At 49.1% G+C, this 25,776-nt stretch overlaps 1 protein-coding gene across 8 annotated transcripts; it reads right to left on the bottom strand.

Annotated features, from left to right (window-relative positions):
* Positions 1–472: 472 nt before the first annotated feature.
* Positions 473–25,618, bottom strand: LOC148142796 (uncharacterized). Of its 8 annotated transcripts, XM_087973852.1 has the most exons (6): positions 25,506–25,578; positions 23,292–23,779; positions 18,621–18,692; positions 17,778–17,950; positions 13,696–13,790; positions 10,617–12,409 (listed from the first exon to the last, which is right to left on the bottom strand). In XM_087973852.1, exon 6 carries the CDS (start codon positions 12,002–12,004, stop codon positions 11,204–11,206), a length of 801 nt encoding a protein of 266 aa, XP_087829978.1. In that variant the 5' UTR covers positions 12,005–12,409; positions 13,696–13,790; positions 17,778–17,950; positions 18,621–18,692; positions 23,292–23,779; positions 25,506–25,578; the 3' UTR covers positions 10,617–11,203. The 8 variants fall into 8 exon arrangements, 7 of the variants coding, with proteins under 7 accessions (XP_087829978.1, XP_087829979.1, XP_087829977.1 ...); XR_015751024.1 differs by lacking the exons at positions 10,617–12,409; positions 13,696–13,790 and adding an exon at positions 473–1,620; XM_087973853.1 differs by lacking the exon at positions 13,696–13,790 and having other exon boundaries at positions 25,532–25,618.
* Between the last annotated feature and the right edge of the window lie 158 nt (positions 25,619–25,776).

Below are 25,776 nucleotides of genomic sequence, written 5' to 3'. Positions count from 1 at the left end.
TCGGTCTGCAGCCACGTGTAGGCTAGACCAGGTAAAGGATGCAGCTGCGATGACTGAGTGAATCCTTCCACAACAGCAGTTTCCTTCCCTAAAAAGGACGTGACTGAATCAGAATGGGGCTTCCCCCCCACCCCACCCAATGGTTTCATTGTTAAATTCTGACCTCCAGATTTCTGACCGAATTCCAAATCCGCCATCTGCTGCGGTGGGATTCAAACCTGGGAGTTCCAGAACTGGGTTGGTAGCCCAGTCCATATTGGTACTCGATAGTCGCTCCTTCAATCCCCCTGCAATGGCACGTGAACTCCTTGGTGCCTCCGCAGGGTGGCTGCCCGGGTAAAGCCCTTCCCACATTCGGGACAGCTGAAGGGCCTCTCCCCCGTGTGGACCCGCCGATGCTTCACCAGGGCGGAGGAATCACTGAAGGCCTTCCAACATTCGGGACAGGGGAATGGCCTCTCCCCCGTGTGGACCCGCTGGTGCGTGCGCAAGTTGCCCATCTGAGTGAATCCCTTCCCACACTCAGGGCAGCAGAAAGGCTTCTCACCTATGTGGATCCGCTGGTGGATCAGCAGGACCGACGCCTGGGTAAAGCCCTTCCCACACTCGGGGCAGCTGAAGGGCCTCTCCCCTGTGTGGACCCGCTGGTGCTTCAGCAGGGAGGAGGAATTGCTGAAGATCTTGCCGCACTCTGTGCAGGGGAAAGGCCTCTCCTGTGTGTGGACCCACTTGTGGGTCTGAAGGGCAGAGGAATCGTTGAAGGCCTTCCCACACTCGGGGCAGCTGAAAGGCTTCTCCCCAGTGTGGACCCGCTGGTGTGTCCGCAACTTGCCCTCCTGAGTGAATCCCTTCCTGCACTCGGAACAAGGGAATGGCCTCTCCCCAGTGTGGACCCGCCAATGGGTCAGTAGGGTGGAGGAGGTGCTGAAGGCCTTCCCACACACAGTGCAGGAGAATGGCCTCTCCCCCGTGTGGACCCGTCGGTGGGTCTTCAGGTCAGAAGAATAGCTGAAGTCCTTCCCGCAATCGGGGCAGCTGAAGGGCCTCTCCCCGGTGTGGACCCATCGGTGCCTCAGTAGGGCGGAGGAATTGCTGAAGGCCTTCCCACACCTGGGGCAGATGAATGGCCTCTCTCCGGTGTGACTGCGCCGATGTATCTCCAGGGCAGATGGAGCACGGAAGCCTTTCCCGCAGTCGACACACTTCCACGATTCCTCCACGGGGTGGGATTCCTCAGGTTTCTCCATGGCCGAAGCTTCAGCTGTACACAAATGCGTGTAGAGCCCCTCCTCACCGTGAATTCCTCTTTCCAGGCTGTACAACTGTTTCTGGCTCCACACTCAGTGCGCTGCCAACAGTAGGGTCACTCACCCAGACCCACCGATGCTGAAAATGTACTCAAACAGGAACCAAAAAGCTTTGCTCCTTCTCACAGAATAACAGTCAAACATTGTTGCAGTCAGACATTGACAACAAAGTGAGGACTGTAGTTACTGGACAGTCAGTGCTGGAAAAGCACAGCTGGTCAGACAGCATCTGAGAAGCAGGAGCGTCGACGTTTCAGGCATAAGCCCTTCATCTGTTAATTTTGAAACTTCCGTCCTCAGATCGCCAAATACTCTGTAAAAAGAGATTACAAAAGTCATCAGTGTCAGTCCAGGGTAGAAATTCAGAACAAGCATTTCTACTTTCTTTTCTTTAGTTATTCCACAAAATTGAAAGCACCATCTCACTCTCTCTCTCTCGGTTCTCACATTAACGTCTCTGGGAAGTGGGGGGAAAGGAGACATCAAAGCATTAACACCGACACCAGAGAGAAACTGTACATATATTAGTAGAAAGCCAGAGTCATAGAGATACACAGCACAGAAACAGACCCTTCGGTCAATCTCTTCCGTGCCAACCTGATACCCAAAATCAATCTAGTCCCATTTGTCAGTACTTGGTCCATATCCCTCTGAACCCTTCCTATTCAAACACCCATCCAGATGCCAGCATCCACCATTTCCTCTGGCAGCTCATTCCTTACACACATGACATTCTGCATGAAAACGTTGCCCCTTAGGTCCCTTTTAAATCTTCCCCCCACCTTAAACCTATTATCTTCTGGTTCTGGACTCCCCCATCCCAAGGTAAAGACCTTGTATATTTACACTATCCATGCCCCTCATACGTTTATAAAAAGTCTATAAGGTCACCCCTAAGTCTCTGGCGCGGGAAGGAAAACAGCCCCATCCCATCCCTCCTCACCCGGGTAATTAAGACACATTCCTGAGTTTGCAGAGTCTGCCCCCTCCCTGGAATCACTCCAGTTGCTCGAACTGAACAGATTTTACCCCCACTCCCTCCCAGGATGGAGGGTTGCCCAGAGGAAGGGAGTTTCACTCTGAAACGGACAGGGCCACTTCCGCGTTATGACGTCATAGATGATGCGAGGGGGCGGGGAAAGGCCGACAACAGCCCCGCGCACTGCGCCTGCGCAGCCCTGCAGTTTGCAATTGGGTAATCCCTTCCTTTCAGAGAATTCCCAGAGTGTGGAAACAGGCCACTCGGCCCAAGGAGTCCATACCGACCCTCCGAAGGATAACCCACCTACACCCATTCCCCTAGTGCTCTGACTAATGCACATCCCTGAGCACTATGAGTAATTTAGCTTGGCCAATCCAACCTAACCTGGACAAAGTTAAAAATCAAACACCCAACAGGTTGATTTGGAAGGACTGGTGTTAACAGCGGTGCTCCTTCATCAGGTGATTGTGGAGAATAAGATCATAAGGCACAGAATTCATGGAAAAACATTACAGTGTCCTGCCACTGAAATGATATATTGAACAGACCTGGATTAAGTCTTTCATCGTTTAGAATGAGTTGCAGGTGTCAATAATATGTAAATCCTAGAACTTCCTGTCAGTTACGTGTGTGCATGCATGCATGAGGGAGAGAAAAAGTCTCTTTCCGTGCTGTATATCTCTGTGTCTGTACGATAACAAATGCTTTATTTACGTTGGTGTAAATATTGTTGTAAATCATAGCTGGGTGCTAATAGTTAGATGTAAGGGAGAGAGTATTCCTCAAGTAGGGCAGTATAAGAATCCTGGGAAATCTCTATTTCTGGTTTAGTTCCTAATGAACAAACATTTGGGGGTAGCATGGTGGCTCAGTGGTTAGTACTGCTACCTCACAGCACTAGGGATCTGGGTTTGATTCTGTGTGGAGTTTGCACATTCTCCCCGGATCTGAGTGGGTTTCCACCGAGTGCTCCTGTTTCCTCCCACAGTCCAAAGTTGCGCAGGTCAGGTGAATTCGTCATGCTAAATTGCCCATAATGTTAGGTGCATTAGATAGGGGTAAATGTAGGGGAATGGGTCTGGGTGGGTTACTCTTTGGAGGGTCAGTGTGGACTTTTTGGGTGGAAGGGCTTGTTTCCATACTATAGGAATCTAATCTAATTAAGCACGAGCACCTATATATTTAACTTTGTTTCATTTTTCTTGTTTGATTCCATGCTATGACTACACTCTTGTGTCTGATTGGTTTGAGAGTCTGGGAGATTGTGGGTTGGGTCTCAATTCGCAATGTTTTATTGTTCCAGAAGGTGTAAAGGGGTGGGGGTGGGGTCAAAGCTTCAGCAGAAATCCAGCAGAGCTGAGAGCAGACCCACATTTTACTCTGTTGGAACAGGAAAATCAACAGAGGACAGAGAAACCAGGACCTGAAATCCGAGCTGACACCAGATTACCCTGTGATCAGTGCTTTCATTAGCACCTCTCCCATTGTCTTGCTTTCCATTTGACTACCCCCCTCAATTTTCAGGATCCAATCCTTGTCATTCTGAAGCCATGTCTCCATTAGGAGTCACAGATCATAATTATTCTCTTCAATGTGTGCAGTCAATTCATTCGCTTTTGTTACAATGCAGCACACATTCAGACACACCGTTTTTAGTTTCCATTTTTGTGATCTTTAGAATCCAGTTTTGATTGCTGGTATATTTACTCTCCTTGTCCCTTTCTAGCATTCTCTGATGTTCATTTCCACATCACGACATTGCTCACCAGCCTTGATTTGGATTGGCCAGGCTAAATTTCCCAAAGTGTCCAGGGATGTGCAGGTTTGGTGGGTTAGCCATGAGAAATGCAGGGTTATAGTTCCATAGTAATAGAAGCAGGAGTAGGCCATTGGCTCATCGAGCCTCCTCAGCCATTCATTAAGCTCATGACTGACCTATCCATCGTCTCAGCTACTCCTACCTCCATTGTCCCAACTCCCCTTAATTCCCCTACCATTGCAAAAACCCATCCAACTGTGTCTTGAATATACTTAATGAAGCTGCCTCTCCTGATTCCTTGGCAGAAAATTCCATAGATTCACTACTCTCCAGGAAAAGCAGTTCCTCCTCATCTCTGTCCTAAATCTATTCCCCCTATTGAGTCCGAGTCTTATCTACCAGCAGAAATGACTGGATAGGGTAGGGCTTCATCCCCACAGTTCAATGAATTCTCACTTTCCAAGATGTATTCACTCATTCAGTTGCTGTCTCACAAATAAAAGATTTAATTGCAACTTCTTCTGTTCCCAGACAAGGCAAAACATCTTTGAAAGCTGCTCTGAAAGTCCAGTCTTCACAACCACACATCTGCTTTCACCGAAGATGATTAGAGTCATAAGCACAGAAACAGACTCTTCAACCCAACTCATTTGTGCCAACAAATCCTAAATTAATCTAAATCATTTGCCAGCATTTGGCCCATATCCCCCTAAACTCTTCCACTTCATATTCCCATCCAGATGCCTTTGAAATTTTGTAGTAATTGTATCAGACTCCATCACCCTCTTTGAAAATGTTGCTCCTCTGGTCCCTTTTAAATCATTCCCTCTCACCTCAAATATATGCTGTCTAGTTTTGGACTCCCCTACCCTGGGTACTCATCCTATCCTGCCCCTTATAAACATCTATAAAGTCACCCCTCAACCTCCAGTGCTCCACGGAAAATTTTTACCGGCCTATTTAACCTCTTTCTGTGTCTTAAACACTCCAACTCTGGCAACAGCCTTGAAAAACCTTTCTGAACCCTTTCAAGGTTTCACAACATCTTTCCTGTAGCAGGGAGACCAGAACTGAATACAGTATTCTAAAAGTGGCCTAACCAATGTCCTGTACAGCCGCTCCATGACCTCCTAAAACTCACTTTCAAGGAACCATGAACCTGCACTCCAAGATCTCTGTTTTGTGACACTCCCCTTCACTGTGCCAGTCCTGCCTGGATTGCTTGACCAAAATGCAACACCTCATATTTCTCTAAATTAAACTCCATCTGCCACTCCTCGGTCCATTGGCCCATCCGATCAATTCTAATTTACAGCAAACTCTTTTTCCTCTCTTATTCCCTGGAAGCTGAAAATCTCCATCTCACACACTCTCCCTCCATTCTCACTTTGCTGAACCTAATCCCTGCTGTACCTCATCCTGAAGGGTCTGGTTCATGCTGATTAACAGGTGTCACAAAGCTAGTTCCTTTTTTGACTAAAAGCTTTTCCCTGGCTCAAGGAGACTCTGTCCATGACTTTTTTCAGAGGTAATAAACCGGCCGGGTTCTGATTAGTCTGGTTTGAACGTGGATGAAACGGATTTTGAAAGGCCTTTTGTTTTTATGGAAACAGGTGTGACTTCAGGCCAAATTGGTCATGTTTTAGAAGTGACCTGTATAAAGAAAGGGGAATGAGCTGAGCAGTTTTAGTTCAGTATTGAACTGGTTGGCAGTTCAACAGGGAGCTATGCGGAAACTCTCTCTCTTTTCCGCCTCTCAACTTCAACCTATAAGCATGTGTTCCATTTATACTGGTTTTCAAAGGGAGTTGGCTTATTGGGACTGTTGTGTATATTCAGAACAGCATAACTGAGTCTAGTTGGCAAGGTTGAGTTCTGTAGGGTTTTCTTTATTCTGATCTTTGTGTATCATTGTGTAATTTTGTGAATAAATTTTTGTCTGTTTTAAAATCTAGAGTCAACCGAGCTAACTTACTCCAGGTAATTTTCACTGTACACTTACCAAATCAAATTGCAAAGTTATGGTCTGGGGCTGCCTGCTTAAGAATGTTTTGACTGGTCTGGCTTAGTCCATAACACAGGCCCACACTCTCACTCAGGGGAGATATAATTGAAACATACAGAACATTGAAAGGCCTAAACAAAGTGAGCATTGGGAAGATGTTTCCATTGGTGGGCGAGACCAGAATCTGAAAGAGACTAGAAAAGGGAAGACCTTTTAGAAGGGAGATAAGGAGAAACTTTTCAGCCAGAGAGTGGTGAATCCGTGGAATTTATTGCAACATGAGGCTGTGGAGGCTAGGTCACTGAGGGTATTTAAAACTGAGATAGATAGGTTCTTGAGTATCAAGGGGATCAAGGGTTACGGGGAGGAAGTGGGAGAATGAGGTTGAGAAACTTATCAACCACGAATGTGTGGTATGAGCAGACCTGATGGGCTGAATGGCCTAATTTCTGCTCCTATGTTTTATGGTCTCTTGCTGTCTTGGACACAGTGTGTGAGAATTGGGAGCAGGAATAGGTCTTTCGACTTTTGAGCATGCACCAGCACTGAGCAGATCATAACTGGATATGAATATACCGACATCTAAGTGGATAGGCTGGGACTTTTTTCACAGGAGCACAGGAAGTTGAGAAGTTTATAAAACCAAGAGGGGTGTCAATGAGGTGAGTGGCTGGTGCTGTTTCCTTCAGATGGCGGTTTCAAGATTACGGAGCAAACTTTTAAGGAGAGGGGATAAAGATTTTAAAAAGACATGAGGAACACCTTTTTTGAAAGAGAGTAGTTTGTGTGTGGAATCAATGTCCTAAGGAAGTGGTGGATATAGGTACAGTAACAACATTTAAAAGACATTTGGATAAGTACATGAGTAGGAAAGGTTCAGAGGGATATGGGCCAAACTACATGGGACTAGTTTAGTTTGTGAATATATTCAACATGGACTAGTTGGGCTGAAGTGTCTGTTTCTGTGCTATATGACCCTGTAACTGTTCTGTACCGGTCTTAAAACCATTATTTTTGCCTTCCCCCATAAACATCCACTTCTTTGTTGTTCAGAAATCAGATGAATATATTCAATGACTGCCTGATTGCAGAAAGCCATCCCAACTTCTGAACTCTTGCTAATGTACCACTTGCCTTGCTGATTGATTAGATTAGATTGGATTTAGATTAGATTAGATTAGATTACTTACAGTGTGGAAACAGGCCCTTTGGCCCAACAAGTCCACACCGACCCGCCAAAGCGCAACCCACCCATTCCCCTTTATTTACCCCTTTACCTAACACTACGGGCAATTTAGCATGGTCAATTAACCTGACCTGCACATCTTTGGACTGTGGGGGGAAACCCATGCAGACACGGGGAGAATGTACAAACTCCACACAGTCAGTCGCCTGAGTCGGGAATTGAACCCGGGTCTCTGGCGGTGAGGCAGCAGTGCTAACCACTGTGCCACCGTGCCACCCACCTGTCTGACAACTGGCAGTGACTGGTGTGGAAGGATGTTGAGGCCCCTTTGTACATCCACACATCATTCCTGACGAAGGGCTCGTGTCCAAATCACCAACACTCCTGCTCCTCGGATGCTGCCTGACCTGCTGTGCTTTTCCAGCACCACACTTTTCGACTCTAATCTCCAGCATGTGCAGTCCTCACTTTGTCCACATCCCACTATACCACCATTTAAACAATGCACCTTTTTTCTGCATTTTCTTCCATAGCAAAAGCAAAATCATCACATTGTGGTAATGCATTTGCCAATGAGGACACAGACCTGAACCAACACTTGCAGAGTCTGTTCTCCCAACCCCCGATTCACCCCATTTCCTTTCAGTTGCTGCAAGTCAACAACTGAAGCTCAGAATTTAGAAAAGAAACGGAACATATGGTGAGAAAAGAGAGTGCCGTGCTCACAGATGTTGGACAGAGGAAGGAGGTTGCAATCTGGGGTGAAGTTCAATCTTTATTCAGAGAGAGAGGAGCAACAACAGCAACTTCCGAAACTCATGCTCCAACTTCCGCATTCAGACAATAGGGGCGCTCTGATTGGCAGGAGGACCAGTCTCTTTCCGGTCCTCCAGTGCCTCCTATTGGTCCATCAAAAGAAGGGCGCGAGCCGCGTGCGCGGGCACCGAGCAGCTGGCGCAGTTTTCTTGCTGACTCCGAGGAGCATGCGCAGTACTTGCTGCCACAGAGACGCTGGAGACCTTGGGAGGTGGTATTACTGACAGATTTGAAGTGTCCAAATGCCAATAGGAGAAAAAAGGCTGGAGCCACTTTCTTTTCCCCATCTGTGGCTCGACTTCTTAGTCCTTTTGCATTTGTTTGGCTGCTAAACTTTTGTATATCTTTTCCCCAGGGTTGGGGGTCCTAAACTAGAGGGCAAAGGTTTAGGGTAAATGGGGGAAAATTTGAGAGACTTCGGATTAGAAAGAAAAACAGTGTGAAAGTTAATTGGCCTCAAGAATTGCCCTCTCTTACACCCCAACAAAAATACATTGTTCACAGCCTATTGGATCACTCAGTGGGAAGAATGTTGTGAAACTTGAAAGGATTCAGAAACGACTTATAAGGATGTTGTTAGGTTTGGAGCTACAGGGAGAGGCTGAAAAGGCTGGGACTGTTTTCCCTGGAGTATTGGAGGCTGAGGGGGTAACCTTATAGAGGTTTATAAAATCATGAGGGGCATAGATAATGTAAATAGACAAGATATTTCCCCTGGGGTGGGGAGGTCCAGAAGTAGAAGAAGTAGAAGTAGTTTAGGGTGAGAGGGGAAAACTTAAAAGTGTCCTATGGGGCAACTTGTTTCACGCAGAGAGTGGTGCGTAAATTGAATGAGCTGCCAGAGGAAGTGGTACAATTACAACATTTAAAAGGTATCTGGATGGGGACATGAACAGGAAGGTTTACAGGGATATGGGCAAAGTGCTGGCAAATGAGACAAGGTTAATTTAGGATATCTGGTCAGTCGAGACCAAAGGCTTTGTTTCTGTGCTCTACAATTCTATGATTCTTTTTCGACGGAGTCTGATCCAATTTTACAAGACTAGGAATACGACATTCACCCATTACAGCCTGTCCTCAACTGTGGCCTAACTGCGCATATTTCAATGAGAGTTTCAAAAGATGTCTGCAGCTTTTTAATAAAATTAAACATGCTTTAATAATGTTTCTGAATATATCATTTTAGCTATTCTTAATTTTAAAAATAAGCTATTTCCCAGGTAGAGTCATCACCATCCATTCTCTCCCCCTTTTCTTATCGGTTCCTGAATCCTGGCACCAGGCAGACACCAATATCATCTGGCCTCCAGCTGGCAACTGCAGAGAACGGAGACAATCCCTGACCCAATCAGAAGGCTGTCCTGAGGGGAATGACCGTCTCCCAGAATAAAGTGTCCGGTTAAGATCCCCCCCACCCACCTACCACCACAGTGTCTGCAGCCTGGCTTCCAGCTGAATCAATCTGAGCCGAAGGTCCTCCAGCGTGTGTTTACCCTGGATGATAGCATGCAGAGCCACTCTGTCCTCTCCGATGTGTGTTGTGTCACTGCTTAACTGTTTCCAGTGGCTGAGCAGAGGTTGATGGCCAAGTTCATAACCCATGAGGATAACCTTGGGTGACCCCACTACACTCTGCACTCTCCCTCACTCACGCAGACCCTCTCTCACACACATGGTCTCTCTCAGACACACACAAACCCACCACTGCACACACCCCCACAGGCTCATACACCATCATACACACATGCAAAAACACACACACTCACACTACTCTCATGCACGTACATACATACAAGTCCATGGGATGAATTTGCATTTGCAGTATTATATTTGCAGATAGATTCAATGTGTGCTTTTTGTGGAAAAATCAGCAGGCAGTTAATGAAGGCAATCAATCCATGTAATATTTTATCAACTCATACTTTGGAAATAGAACCAGTCTGATTCAAGATTGCGATACAGACAGACCGAACCTCTCACCTTTCATACATTGTCTGAGCTGAGATGTCACCTATTTTTATAAAAACTTAAGTCATCTTGAGAACCTGAATTAAAACTGGTTCTGGGATTTACATATTAATGAACAGAAACCTGCAACCCATTCTAAAAGATGGAAGACTTAACAGCAATCAAGGTTTGTTCAATATATCCTATCAGTTGCATGAAACTGTGATCTTTTGCTATAAAATCTGTGTCTTCTGATCCTGCTTCACTGCAGTGCTCTGAAAGCTAGTGCTTCCAAATAAACCTGTTGGACTATAACCTGGTGTTGAGAGATTTTACCTTTGTGCACATCAGTCCAACACTGACACCTCCACAATGTTTCTAGTGATCACAGCCCACACTTCCGCCAGGAAACTTTACAATGCTGATAAAACAACGCAGTACGTGCGTTCCTAAAAACTTTACAATTTCTAATGATACTAGCTACTCATTCACTGCTCCACCTGATACATGACATTGGAAACTTAGTGCAGGAGGCTGAAAGAAATGAGCAGCTTAAAACAAAAACCTCTTGGAGTTCAAAGCTTTCAATGAGAGTCTGAGCCTGGCAGTAAGTTCAGGTAACCTTTATTGCGACCCAACTTTGTTACAGCTTCAGATCCCCCCAGCAAAAAGGTGTAGAAAAAGTATCTTTTTTTAAAAAAAAAACAGCTCAAGGTCAAAGCGCACACACTTTCTTTACTATTTGTCAGCACAGAGTTTTCCTTTTGTAATTGGATCCTTGGTATAGCCATAAACTAGAAGAAGTATTGCCTCATGCACCAATTTAAACCCATACCTTGTCACCAAGTAGGTTTCTCCCCCCTCATCGGCTGGAGTTGGGGTGGGGGGGGGGGGGGGGGGGAGAAAAGGAGTGCAGAATAGTCAACCAGACTGCTGTGGGTCTGGAGTCACGTGTAAGCCAGCCCGGGTAAAGGATGCACTGGGACGAGTGAGTGAATCCATTCCCACATCAGCAGTTTCCTTCCCATAAAAGGTTGTGAGTAAATCAGATGGGGGTTCCCCCTCCCCTCCCTGACAATTGTTTCGTTGTTAGAAATCTGGAGTTCAGAATCTTACCGAATTCCAATTCCGCCATCAGCCTTGGCAGCTCCCGGAACTGGGTTGATAGTCCAGTCGATAAAGGCACTCAGCCGTCGCTGCTTTAAACCCCCTGCGATGGCATGTGAACTCTCTGGTGCCTCCACAGGTGGGAGGAGCGGCTAAAGCTCTTTCCGCACTGATAGCAGGTGAATGGTCTCTCCCCTGTGTGGACCCGCTGGTGCCTCAGCAGGTCAGAGGCCTGGGTAAAGCCCTTCCTGCACTCTAGGCAGCTGAAGGGCCTCTCCCCCGTGTGGACCCGCTGGTGCTTCAGCCTGTCGGAAGAACTGTTGAAGGCCTTCCTGCACTCTGTGCAGGGGAATGGCCTCTCCCCTGTGTGGACCCGCTGGTGAGTCAGCAGGGCGAAGGAATTGCTGATGCCCTTCCCGCACTCGGTGCAGAGGAACAGCCTCTCCCCAGTGTGGACCTGCCGGTGGGCCAACAGGGTGGAGACCTGGGTAAAGCCCTTCCCGCATGCGGAGCACCTGAAGGGTCGCTCCCCCGTGTGGACCCGCCGGTGCCTCAACAGGTCAGAGCAATTGCTGAAGGCCTTCCCACACTCGGAGCAGCTGAAGGGCCTCTCCCTGGTGTGGACCCGCCGGTGCCTCAACAGGTCAGAGCAATTGCTGAAGGCCTTCCCACACTCGGAGCAGCTGAAGGGCCTCTCCCTGGTGTGGACCCGCCGGTGCCTCACCAGGTCAGAGGAATTGCTGAAGGCCTTCCCGCTCTCTGTGCAGGGGGATGGCCTTTCCCCGGTGTGACTGCAACGATGAATCGCCAGAGCAGATGGGAAACGGAAGTCTTTCCCACAGTCACCACACTTCCACGGTTTCTCCACGGGGCGGGATTCCTCTGGTTTCTCCATGGCCAAAGCTTCAGCCGCACACAACACATGTAGAGCTCCTCCCCTCTGTGAATTCCTCTTCCCAGGCCTTATAACTGTTTCAGGCTCCACACTCCGTGCACTCCAACAGTAGGGTCTCTCATCCAGTCACACTGATGCCGAGAATGGACTGAAACAGGAACCAAAACATTTTGCTCCTTCTCACAGAATCAGTCAAAAACGGTTGTGGTCCCGATGGAGTGAGTGACTGTCAGACATTGACGTCAAAGTGAGGACTGCAGACACTGGAGAGCCAGTATCGAAAAGTGCGGCACTGGAAAAGCACAGCAAGTCAGGCAGCACCTGAGGAGCAGGAGGGTCGACATTTTGGGCATAAGTCCTTCATCTGTTGATTTTGAAACTTCCGTCTTCAGATCTTCAAATACTCTGTCAAAAGAGATTACAAAATTCATTACTGTCAGTCCAGAATAAAAATTCAGAACAAGCAATTGGTTTGTGTTGTTATTCCACAAAATTGAAAGCACTATCCCACACTCTCTCTCCTCCCCGCCCTCCGCTCTAACTCATTCTCCTGAAGGTGTTGATTCAGGATCTTATCGGGGCAGAAAAGCAAAAACGTCAAGACAGACATCTCTGAGTTTTGGATAACTCCACCTGAAATTTAATATCTTTCACAACACTGGGATATTGCTGAGAGTGAGCAGGTCGGATTTTGGGAAGCAAAAAAATGTCAATTCAGGGTGAACCTGCAATGCAGCTTCTTGAAGAACAACCAGACAAAATGGTTAACATTCCCAGGAAGTGGGGGGGAAAGCAAAATGAGCCATCAAGGCATTGACACCGCCACCAGAGAGAAACTGAACACAGACATGACAAACTTTCGCCGGAAAGCCACAGTCATCGAGATGTACAGCACAGAAACAGACACTTCAGTCAAATGCTTCTGTGCCCAACCAGATATCCAAAATTAATCTTGTCCCATTTGGCAGCGCTTTGCCCATATCCCTTTGAACCCTTCCTTTTCATACACTCATGCTGATGACTTAAATGTTGTCATTGTACCAGCCTTCACCACTTCCTTTGGCAGCTCATTCCATACATGCACTATCCTCTGCGTGAAAATGTTGCCCCTTAGGTCTCTTTGCAGTCTCCCTCCCCCTGCCCTCACCTTAAATCTATTACCCTCGAGTTCTGGACTCCCCTTCCCAAGGAAAAGACCTCGTCTATTTACCCAATCCATGCCCCTCATGATTTTAAAAAAAGTCTATCAGGTTACTCCTCACACTCTGATGCACTAGGGAAAACAGCAACACCCTATCCTTCCAACCCTCCTTCCCCGGGTAATTAAGACACATATCTGAGTTTACAGAGTCTGCTCCCTCCCTGGGTTCACTCCAGTTGCTACAAGTGAACAAATTACTTCCCCCCCGCACTCCACCCACCGCTTCCCCCCTCCCCCCTCTTCCTGAACAGTTAACAAAAATCCCTTCTCTTCACAGAACCCTCACTGTTCTAACAAGTCCACACCAGCCTCCGAATGGCAACCTCACCACACCCATTCCCCTACTCCTATTGCTCTACATTTACCCCTTGACTAACACATCTAACCTGCACATCCCTGGGCACTGTGGGTAATTTAGCATCGCCAATCCACCCTAACCTGCACATCCCTGGGCACTATGTGTAATTTGACCTGGCCAATCAAACCTTACCTGGACAAAGTTAAAAATCGCACAACACCAGGTTATCGTCCAATGGGTTTATTTGGAAGCACTAGCATTTGGAGCGCTGCTCCTTCATCAGGTGGCTGTGGAGTGTAAGATCATAAGACACAGAATTTCTGGAAAAGCATTACAGTGTCCTGGCATTGAAATGATATATTGAACAAACCTGGATCGTTACGTCTTTCATCTTTTACAATGGATTACAGATACCATTAATATGTAAATCCCAGAACTTCCTGTAAGGAACCTTCTCAGGATAACTTTATAACAAAAGGAGACACCTCAGCTCAAACAATGCATTAAAGGTGTAAGGTCAGAATTTGTCTGTATCCCAGTCTAGTGTCAGACTGGTTCCATTTCCAATGTGAAATTTACAAAATATTACATATATTAACTGCCTGCAGATTGTGCATTTTTTGAGGAAAATAGAATGCATATGCAAATATCATTCTGCAAACACAAATTCACCCCCATGGACTTGTGCATGTGTGTGCATGAGAGAGAGAAAAAGTATGTTTCCATGCTGTATATCTCTATGTGAATTTGACAACAGATACTTTTTTTTCTGATGGTATAAATATTGTTGTAAATCATAGTGGGGACTAATAGCTCGATGTAAGGGTGAGAGAATTCCTCAAATAAGGCACTGTAGGAATCCAGGGAGAATAGTATTTCTGGTTTACGTCCTATTGAACAATATTAAGCAAAAGCACCTACTTATTTCTAATTTTGGTTCACATTTCTTGTTTTATTCCCTGCTATGACTACACTCGGTGTCTGGATGGTTAACAGGCTGGGAGATTGTGGGTCTGGATTGACTTATTGTTCCAGAAGGTGTAAAAAAAAAAAGGGGGTCCAAAGCGTCAGCAGAAATCCAGGAGGGGTGAGAAATCAGGACCTGAAATCCGAGCTGACACCAGATTACCCTGTGATTAGTGCTTTGATTACCTGTGCTAACCCTCTACCTTTATCTTGCTTTCCATTTGATCACCTCCTCAATATTGAGGATCCAATCCTTGTCATCCTGGAGCCATATCTCTGTAAGGCGTCCCATATTTTAATTGAAGGAGTTCCCTTCAACGTGTGCAGTCAATTCATTCGCTTTTGCTGCAATGCAGCACACATTCAGACAAACCATTTTTAGTTTCAGTTTTTGTGATCTTTAGAATCCAGTTTTGATTGCTGGGACATTTACTCTCCATGTCTCTCTGTCATTCTCGGATGTTCATTTTTCACATCACTGTATTGCTCACTGGCCTGGATTTGGATTGGCCATGCTAAATTGCCCATAGTGTCCAGAGATGTGCAGGTTAGGTGGGTTAGCCATGGGAAATGCAGGGTTAGAGTTTCATAGTAATAGAAGCAGGAGTAGGTCATTTGGCCCGTCGAGCCTGCTTCGCCATTCATTTAGATCATGACTGATCTCTCCATTGTCTCAGCTTCTCCTCCCTGCATTGTCCCAACTACCCTTAATACCTTTACCATGCAAAAACCCATCTAACTGTGTCCTGAATATACTTAATTAAGCTGCCTCTACTGCTTCCCTGGGCAGAGAATTACATAGATTCACGATTCTCTGGGAAAAGCAGTTCTTCCTCATCTCTATCCTAAATCTACTCCAACTAATCTTGAGGTCTGGTCTCACCCACCAGCAGAAATGACTGGATAGGGTAGGGTTTCATCCCCACAGTGCAATGAAATCCCACTTTCCACAAAATCTCAGATGTACTCACTCACTCAGGTGCTGTCTCAAATGAAAGATTTCATTGTAACTTCTTCTGCTCCCAGTAAGGACAAAACATCTTTGAAGGCTGCTCTGAAAGTCCAGTCTTCACAATGACACTTCTGGTTTCACCAAAGACCCAGAGAGTCATACAGCACAGAAACAGACCCTTCAGTCCAACTCATATGTGCCGCCCAGATATCCTAACTTAATCTCGTCCCATTTACCAGCATTTGGCCCATATCCCTCTAAATGCTTCCTATTCTTGTACCCATCCAGATGCCTTTTAAATGCTGTAATTGTATCAGGCTCCACCCCTTCCTATGACAGCTCATTCAATACATGCACCATCTTCTGCGTGAAACAAGTTGCCCTTCATGTCCCTTTTAAATCATTCCCCTCTCCCCTCAAACATTTGCTCTCTAGTTTTGCATTCACCCTATCCATGCTCCTTATACATATTTATACAGTCACCCCTGAGCATCCGATGCTCCAGGAAAATATCCCTGACCGATTCAGCCTCTCTCTGTAGATCAAACCCTCCAACTCTGACAACAGCCTTTCAAGTCTTTTCTGACCCCTTTCAAAGTTTCACACCATGTTTCCTGTAGCAGGGAGACCAGAACTGAATGCAGTATTTTAAAAGTGGCCTAACCGATGTCCTGTACAGCCACAACATGACCTCCCAACTCCGATACTCAATGCTCTGACTAATAAAGGAAAGCATACAAAATGCCTTCTTCACTGTTCTGGCTACCTGAGACTGCACTTTCAAGGAACAATGAACCTACACTCCAAGGTCTCTTTGTTCTGAAACACTCCCTTAACTGTGCTGCCTGGATTGCCGTACCATAATGCAAACATCACATTTCCCTAAATTAATCTCCATCTGCCACTCCCTGGCCCATTGCCCCATCCAATCAATTCTAATTTATAGCAAACTCTCTGTAATTCTTATTCCCTGGAAGTACAAAATCTCCATCCCATACACTCCCTCCATTCTCACTTTATTGACCCTAATCCCTGCTGTACCTCATCCTGAAGGGTCTGGTTCATGCTGATTAACAGGGTCACACTCAGGGGAATCTAACTGAAACAAACAGAATACTCAATGGCCTGGACGAGTTGATGTTGGGAAGATGTTTCCATTGGAAGGAGAGACTAGCAGCCGAGGGCACAGCCTTAGAGTAAAGGGAAGACCTTTCAGAACCGAGATTAGGAGAAATGTCTTTAGCCAGAGAATGGTGAACTGATGGAATTCATTGCCACAGAAGGCTGTGGAGGCCAGGTAACTGAGGATATTTAACACTGAGACAGAAACAGTTCTTGAGTATCAAGGGGATTGAGGGTTACAGGGAGAAAACAGGAGAATGGGGCTGAGAGACTTATCAGCCGCAGACCCAGTGGGCTGAATGGCTTAATTTCTGCTCTTATGAATAGGAAAGGTTCAGAGATATATAGGCCAAACAAGGTAGCACTAGTTTAGTTTATGAATATAGTCAGCATGAAATCAAGTATCTGTTTCTGTGCTGTATGATTCTGTAACTGTTCTTAAAACCATTTTTTCTGTTCCCTCATAACCATCCACTTCATTGTTGTTCAAAAATCAGATGAACTCAGCCTTGAATATATTCAATGACCCCCTAACCGCAGGAAGGTCCCACCCCACTTCTGAACTCAATTCCTCTTGCTAATACACCACTTGCCCTGCTGACTGCTTAGTGCACCTGTCTGACAACGGGTATTGACTGGTGTAGAAAGACATTGAAACCTCTTTGTACATCCACATAACATTCCTGATGAACGGCTCGTGTCCAAAACGTCAACTCTCCTGGTCCTCGGATGCTGTCTGACCCGCTGTTCTTTTCCAGGGCCACACTTGTCAACTCTGATCTCCAGCATTGGCACTCCTCACTTTCTCCATATCCCAACATGTCACCATTAAAACAATGCACCTCCTTTCCACAGCAAAGGCTATATTATCACATTATGGTAATGCATTTGCCATGTGTTTGCCAATTGAGACACAGATCTGGATCAACATTTCTAGACAAAAAAGTGAGTACTGCAGATGCCGGAGATTAGAGTCGAGAGTGTGGTGCTGGAAAAGCACGCAGGTCACGCAGCATCTGAGGAACAGGAAAATTCCTGATGAAGGACTTTTGCCCGAAACGTCGATTTTCTTGCTCCTCGGACGCTGCCTGACCTGCTATGCTTTTCCAGCACCACACTCTGTCCCCTCCCTGAATTCACTCCCTTTCCTTTCAGTTGTTGCAAGTCAACAATTGAACGCCAGAATGAAAAAAAAAGTGGAACAGATGGCGAGAAAAGAGAGTGCTGTACTCACAGTTGTTGGACAGAGGAAGAAAGTTGCAGTTTGGGGTAAAGCTCAATCTTCATTCAGAGAGACAGGAGCAGCAGTAGCAACTTCAGAAGCTCATTGTCCAACTTCCGCATTCAGGCAATAGCGGTGCTCTGATTGGCAGGAGGACAAGACACCTTCCGGTCCTCCCGAGTTCCCTATTGGTACATCAAAACTAAGTCATGAGTCGTTTGTGTGTACAACCAGGAGCATGCAGTCTTTTGCTGACACCAGCGGACATGCGCAGTGCTTGCTGACACCGAGGGGCATGCGCATTATGCTCTTCAGAGACGCTTACGTTACTGACAGATTTGAAGTGTCCAAATGCCAATCGGAGGAAAAAAAAGTTGAACCACAATTTTTTCCCCCCTGTGGCTCGACATTGTATATCTTTTCCCTCGGTTAGTGGAGTCACAAACTGGAGGGTTAGGTTTAGGTTGAGTGGGGAAAGATGAGGGACCAAAGGAGAGAAAAAACGTGAGACATTTAATTTGCGTCAAGAAATGCCAGAACGAGAGGACATTAGTTTTGGGTGATTGGGGAAAGGTTTAAAAGGGACCTAAGGGGTAACTTGTTTCACACAGAGGATGGTAAATGTATTGAATGAGCTGCCAGAGTGGAGGCTGGTACAATTACAACTTTTAAAAGGCATCTGGATGGGTGTACGAATAGGAAGGTTTAAAGGGGTTTGGGCTAAGTGTTGGCAAATAGGAGTAGATTAATTTAGGATATCTGGTCGGCACAGACCAAACTGTTTCATTCCATGCTCCATGACTCTATTTCTTCATAATCAGAACCAATTTGACAATATTAGAATGGGCAACTCACCCCTTACAGCCTGTCCTCAACTGTGGCCAGACTGCACATTTTTCAACGCAAGTTTCAGAAGGATGCCTGCAGCTTTTTAAAAAATAGAATTGAACATGCTTTAATGTTGTTTCTGAGTAGCTATTCTCAATGTTAAAGATCAGCCATTTCTTGTGCACCCCCATCTCCCAGGTAGAGTCATCACCATCTGTCTCTCTCTTCTTAGAAGGGCTTGATACAGCGAACAAAGAGGGATGGAGGCATGAGAAATAATAGGTGGTGGGGAAAGAGAATGGTTGGGGGGGGAGGAGCTGAGGGTGGGTGTCAAGAGAGAGAAAATGGACTGGGGGACAGAAAGAGAATGGACAGAGGACAGTGACACTACAAATCCCACCTTTCCCAGGACCACAGTAATCATTTCTCAATATACAAATGGCTAAAGCAGTAGAATCACATAATCCCTGCAGGCCATTCAGCCCATTCACCTCACACTGATCTTCCAAACAGCATCCCACCAGACCAACGCACTTACCATAAAACCCTGCAGTTCCCCATGGCTTACGCACCCGAAAATGCATATCCCTGGACACTTCAGCACAGCTGATCCACCCTAAACTGCAGATCTTTGGACTATGGGAGGAAACTGGAGCACCTGGAGGAAACCCATGCAGACACAAGGGGGACAATGTACCAAAGTCACCTGAGGCTGTAATCAAACACAGCACTGAGGCAGCAGTACAAATCACTGAGCCATCATGCCACCCAGAGCTTTGATGTTCTGCTTTGTCTTCATAGCTTCTGACTTCTCATGTGCCCTCAGCAGAAGCTCTCCCCTCCTGAGATTTGTGGACCACACCCACTGCAGCCTCCCTTTCCCACTTCTCCTGTCCTGAGCACGTCGGTTCCTGAACCTGGTGCCAGACACCGATGCCATCTGGCCTCCTGCTGCTAACTGCAGAGAAAGACGACAATCACCTGTCAATATTCTGCCCCTTACCCCCAGCGCCCCCGCTCCCACCACTCAGCCAGTTAGCTCCTCCCCGCTGCCCAATCTCAGATCCCCTTTACCTGTGTGATTCACACTCTCACCCTTCTGACCCTGTCCAATGACCTAATCAGAAGGCTCTGTCCAGAGGGGAATGACTATCTTCTGGAATAAAGTGTCCGGTTAACTTTCCCCGTGACATCTCTGCAGCCTGGCTTCCAACTCCATCTCTCTGAGCCAAAGGTCTTCCAGCGTGTGTTTACCCTAAATCACAGCATCCAGAACCTCCCACCTTCTGCAAAGTGAAAGACAAGTCTCACCCTGCCCGCTCCAATGTGTGTACGTGTAGATTAGATTTGATTCCCTACAGTATGGAAACTGGCCCTTTGGCCCAAAATGTCCACACTGACCCTCCAAAGAGTAATCCACCCAGACCCGTCCCCCTCCCTATATTTACCCGTGACTAACGCACCCAACACTATGTGGAATTTAGCATGGCCAATTCACCTGACCTGCATATCTTTTGGATTGTGGGAGGAAACTGGAGCACCCGGAGGAAACTCATGGTCTCAACCGGGACCTTCACGACACTTAACACTGTCTCTCACTCCCACACGCACACATACACACCCAGTCACGCAGACCCTCTCTCACACACATACACCTCCCACACTCAAATCCATGCACACACCTTCTCACAGGCTTCTACTCCATTGCATCGACACACTTTATCAAGCATGCACATGCAAACACACACACTGTCTCTCTCATGCGCACACACACACACAAACCTATGCAGTGAATTTGCATTTGCAGATACATTGTGCTATTTGAGCAAAACACAATCTGCAGGCAGTCAATCTATGTAATATTTTATAAATTCCTACTTTGGAAATAGAACATGTGTGACTCAGGACTGGGATACAGACAGACTTGAACCTCACACCTTTCTTGCATTGTCTGAGCTGAGATGTCACCTAATTTTATAACATCTTAAGTCATCGGGAGAATGTGACTTAAAAGTAATTCTGGGATATACATGTTAATGAACCGAAACCTGCAACCCATTCTAAAAGATGAAAGACTGAATTGCAACTGGACTGGTTCAGGAAATCTTATCAACTGCATGACACTGTAATGTTTGGCGATAAATTCTGTGTCTTATGATCCTGCTCAACAGCTACCCAATGAAGGAGCAGCGCTCTGAAAGCTAGCGCTTCCAAATAAATCTGTTGGGACTATAACCTGGAGTTGTGTAGATTTTAACTTTATCCACTTCAGTCCAACACCGGGGAGGAGGGGAGGGGGGGAGGGGGGGAAGGGAGGGGGGGAGGGGGGGAAGGGAGGGGGGGAGGGGGGGAGGAGGGGAGGGGGAGGAGGGGAGGAGGGGGGGAGGGGGGAGGGGGGGAGGGGGGGGGGAGGGGGGGGGAGGGGGGGGGAGGGGGGGGGAGGGGGGGGGGAGGGGGGGGGAGGGGGGGAGGGGGGGGAGGGGGGGGAGGGGGGGGAGGGGGGGGAGGGGGGGGAGGGGGGGGAGGGGAGGAGGGAGAGGGGAGGGGGGAGGGGGGAGGGGGGAGGGGGGAGGGGGGAGGGGGGGGAAGGGAGGGGGGGAGGGGGGGAAGGGAGGGGGGAGGGGTGGGAGGGGGGTAGGGGGGAGGGAGGGTGGGAGGGGGGGTGGGAGGGGGGAGGGGGGGTGGGAGGGGGGAGGGGGGGTGGGAGGGGGGGAGGGAGGGGTGGGGGGGAGGGAGGGAGGGGTAGGGGGGAGGGAGGGAGGGGTGGGGGGGAGGGAGGGAGGGGTGGGGGGGAGGGAGGGTGGGGTGGGGGGGAGGGAGGGTGGGGGTGGGGGGGGGAGGGATGGGGAGGGGGGAGGAGGGGGGAGGGAGGTGGGGGGGGGAGGGGGGGAGGGAGGGTGGGGGGGGAGGGGGGGAGGGAGGGTGGGGGGGAGGGGGGGAGGGGGGAGGGGGGTGGGGGGGGAGGGAGGGAGGGAGGGGGGGAGGGGGGGTGGGAGGGGGGGAGGGAGGGGTGGGGGGGGAGGGAGGGTGGGGTAGGGGGAGGGAGGGAGGGGTGGGGGGAGGGAGGGTGGGGTGGGGGGGAGGGAGGGTGGGGTGGGGGGGTGGGAGGGGGGAGGGGAGGGGGGGGAGGGAGGGGTGGGGGGGGGGGGAGGGGGGGAGGGAGGGTGGGGGGGGGAGGGGGGGAGGGAGGTGGGGGGGGGGGGAGGGGGGGGAGGGAGGGAGGGAGGGGAGGGGTGGGGGGGAGGGGAGGGGGGGGGTGGAGGGAGGGAGGGAGGGAGGGTGGGGAGGGGGAGGGGAGGGAGGGAGGGTGGGGAGGGGGGGAGGGAGGGTGGGGAGGGGGAGGGGGGGGGGTGGGAGGGAGGGTGGGGAGGGGGAGGGGGGGGAAGAGGAGGAGGAGGATGGGTGGAAGGAGGAGGGGGAGGAGGAGGTGGTGGGAGGAGGAGGGGGGAGGGGTGGGAGGAGGAGGGGTGGGAGGAGGAGGGGGGGAGGAGGGGGGGGAGGAGGGGGGGAGGAGGGGGGGGAGGAGGGGGGGGAGGAGGGGGGGGAGGAGGAGGGGGGGGAGAGGAGGGGGGAGAGGAGGGGGGAGAGGAGGGGGGAGAGGGGGGGGAGGAGGGGGGGGAGAGGAGGGGGGGCAGCAGGAGGGGGGAGAGGAGGGGGGAGAGGAGGGGGTGAGAGGAGGGGGGAGAGGAGGGGGGAGAGGAGGGGGGGGGAGGAGGGGGGGCGAGGAGGAGGGGGGGTTGGGGGAGAGGGGGGGGGAGGAGGGGGGGAGGAGGGGGGGGAGGAGGGGGGGGGAGGGGGGGGGAGGAGGGGGGGGGAGGGGGGGGGAGGGGGGGGAGGAGGGGGGGGGGAGGAGGGGGGGGGAAGAGGGGGGAAGAGGGGGGGGGGAGGGGGGGGGGAGGGGGGGGGAGGAGGGGGGTGGGGGGGGAGGGGAGGAGGGTGGGGGCGGTGGGGGGGAGGGGAGGGTGGGGGTGGGGGGGGGAGGCCAGTGTAGAGTCAACCATAGGCCAGACAGGGTAAAGGATGCAGCTGGGACGGACTGAGTGAATCCTTTTCCACAACGGCAGTTTCCTTCCTGAAAAATGACGTGAGTGAATCAGATGGGGGTTTTCTTCCCACTCCCCCAAAAAAAAATGGCTTCATCATTAGACTTGGAACTCCAGATTACTGACTGAATTCCAATTTCACCATCTGCCATAGCAGGATTCGAACCTGGGAGGCCCTGGAACTGGGTTAATACTCCAGTCGATAATGGCACTCAGCCGTCATTCCTTCAATGCCCCTGCTATGGCACGTGAACTTGCTGGTGCCTCTGCAGGTGAGTGAACACCTTACTATACCTGGGGCAACTGAAGGGCCTCTCCCCTATGTGGACCTGCTGGTGTTTCTGAAGTGTGATGGCCTGGGTAAAGCACTTTCTGCACTCGGGACAACGAAAGGGCCTCTCCCCCGTGTGGGTCCACTGGCGGGTCTGGAGGTTGGAGGCCCGGGCAAAGCCCTTCCCACACTCGGGGCACCTGAAGGACCTCTCCCCGGTGTGGGACTGCTGGTGTCTCAGCCGGGCAGAGGCCTGGGTAAAGCACTTCCCGCATTCACAGCAGCTGAAGGGCCTCTCCCCGGTGTGGATCCGCCTGTGGGTAAGCAGGGCAGATGCCTGGGTAAAGCCCTTCCTGCACTCGGGGCAGCTGAAGGGCCTCTCACCGGTGTGACTGCGCCGATGAGTCTCCAGAGCAGACGGGGCACAGAAGCCTTTCCCACAGTCGCCACACTTCCACGGTTTCTTCACGGGGCGGGATTCCTCGGGATTCTCCATGGCCGAAGTTTCAGCCGCACACAAACGTGGGTACAGCCCCACCCTGCCGTGAATTCCTCTTTCCAGGCTGTATAACTGTTTCAGGCTCCATACTCACTGTGCTGCAACGTAGGGTCTCTCATCCAGTCCCACTGATTCTGAAAATGTATTCAAGCCGGAATCAAACGCTTTGCTCCTTCTCACAGAATCACAGTCAAAAATCGTTGCAGTCCCGATGTCCCAGTGTCACTGTCAGACATTGATGTGAAAGTGAGGACTGCAGATGCTGGAGAGTCAAGAGTTCAAAAGTATGACGCTGGAAAAGCACTGTAGGTCAGGCAGCATCAGAGGAGCAGAAGGCGATTTTGAAATTTCCGTCTTCAGATCTTCAAATACTCTGTAAAAAGAGATTACAAAAGTCATTACACTTAGTGCAGTGTAACAATTCTGAACAAGCAATTCTACTTTCTGCAGATTATACTTTTCTTTTATTATTCCACAAAATTGAACACACCATCCCACTCTCTCACCCCCTCTGTTCTCACTCCGCTCTAATTCTCCTCAAGGTCCTGATTCAGGATCTTACAGATGCAACCAACATAGAGTCATAGAGATGTACAGCATGGAAACAGACCTGAACCCAGAGAAAAGACTGTCTATTTATCCTATACATGACCCTCATAAATTTGTAAACCTCTATAAGGTTATCCCTCAGGCTCCAAAACTCCAGGGAAAACAGCTCCAGTCTGTTCAGCCTCTCCCTAAAGCTCAAATCCTCCAACCCTGGCGACATCCTTGTAAATCGTTTCTGAACCCTTTAAAGTTTCACAACATCTTTTCGTTGGAAGGAGACCAGAATTGCACGCAATATTCCAACAGTGTCCGAACAAATGTTCTGTACAGCCGCAACATGACCTCCCAAGAGTTCAAAATTAACATGAAAGAAGTCTTCGATAAGCATTTGGTACTTAAATTTTGACAAGGCACTGATGAAATGCATCCAACAATCTTGAAGGAAGGGACTTGGAGGAGGTGTCAGAAGACTGGAGAATTGCAAACATTGCAGCCTGGTTTAAGAAAGGTTGTAAAGTTAATCTCAGCAATTATAGAGTCATAGAGATGTACAGCATGGAAACAGACCCTTCGGTCCAACCCGTCCATGCCGACCAGATATCCCAACCCAATCTAGTCCCACCTGCCAGTTTAAATTTGGTGGAGAAGCTTCCAGTAATACTTATTCTGGTCAAAATTAATAATCACATGGAGAAAGGTGGATTGATTAGGAAGAGTCTGCATGGGATTTCTGACGGGGACACTGCATTTAACTAACTTGTTAGAGATTTGTGAAGACGTTCCAGGCTTGATAAGGATAACACTTCAGCTCTCCTCTTTGTTATCCATCCTGGCTATCTTGGGGAGCCTGGTACCCCTATAGCCTTGACATTATTCTGAATGGCATGCGTTTGAGGCGATTAAAACACCAAAGTGTGACTTCAGGTTACTTGGCGACACGGGTGTCTCGGTTTTGCTATCCTATCTTTCCCATAAAGGCTGACAGAACAGGCTGTGTGCAGGAGTCTGCTGGGCACCACCTTCATTAATCAAAAGGGAAAGAGCTATTGATTCAGCACCTCAGTAAATCTTGAAACAGTCTTAGCTCCTATGCACATGTTGGGATGCATGTAAGGAGATGTTTATATTTTGCTTCTGTACTTAGAATTCAGAAATTGAAGCCAGTGTACATTTTTATAATATTTAAAATTAAAAGCACAGAGGAGATCAATATTATACAACAATCCAACAACCCCGTCCCAAGACAACAGGCGCCTGACCCTCACAAAGCTGGCGGCCGGTTGCCCGGGCAACCCGAGAGCTCCTTCGCCGGTGAAGTAAACACTGGGCCTGTGGGGCTTCTATTGGAGGCCTGAGGCCTCCCCCTAGGAGTTTATAAACTCCCCAGTCTCCCTCCTCCCGCGGGTCCCAATCCTACCCTGTCTCACTGTCTCCTCTCCCCGGGAGCAGGAGCCAGGTCTTGGCGCTCGGGCCTGGCGACCTCCCCGGGATGTTCCTGAAACCTGGTCCTGTTCTGAAGGAGGATCCCCGGACCCGAAACACCTCCTCACATTCCTCCCGACACGAGCTGCCGGACCTGCTCAGCTTTTCCAGCGGCTCCTGTTCTTGTTCCTTCAGCCGCCGGCGCCATTCCTCTCCCACACTCAGTAACACTGTCTTTGTCCGGCCGCGGGACCTACACTGCACATGCGCCAACACATAGGGGGCGTGGTCCACACTATGTCGTCACCAACGGAGGGGGCGTGGTTGGGGGAGCCCTCCAACCAATAGGGAACAATGGGGGGGTGGTTTTCCCCGCCCCCAGCCTGTTCAGGAATGTTA

The sequence above is a fragment of the Chiloscyllium plagiosum genome, unplaced genomic scaffold (genome assembly GCF_037043375.1).
Source record: "Chiloscyllium plagiosum isolate Xiang-an unplaced genomic scaffold, Cpla_swu_hap1 HiC_scaffold_27, whole genome shotgun sequence".
Taxonomy (NCBI): domain Eukaryota; kingdom Metazoa; phylum Chordata; class Chondrichthyes; order Orectolobiformes; family Hemiscylliidae; genus Chiloscyllium; species Chiloscyllium plagiosum.
This window is presented reverse-complemented; position numbering and strand designations above follow the sequence as displayed.

Excerpts from the sequence above, each read along its gene's own strand:
- LOC148142796 (XM_087973853.1), bottom strand. The coding sequence starts at position 12,004 with ATGGAGAAACCAGAGGAATCCCGCCCCGTGGAGAAACCGTGGAAGTGT.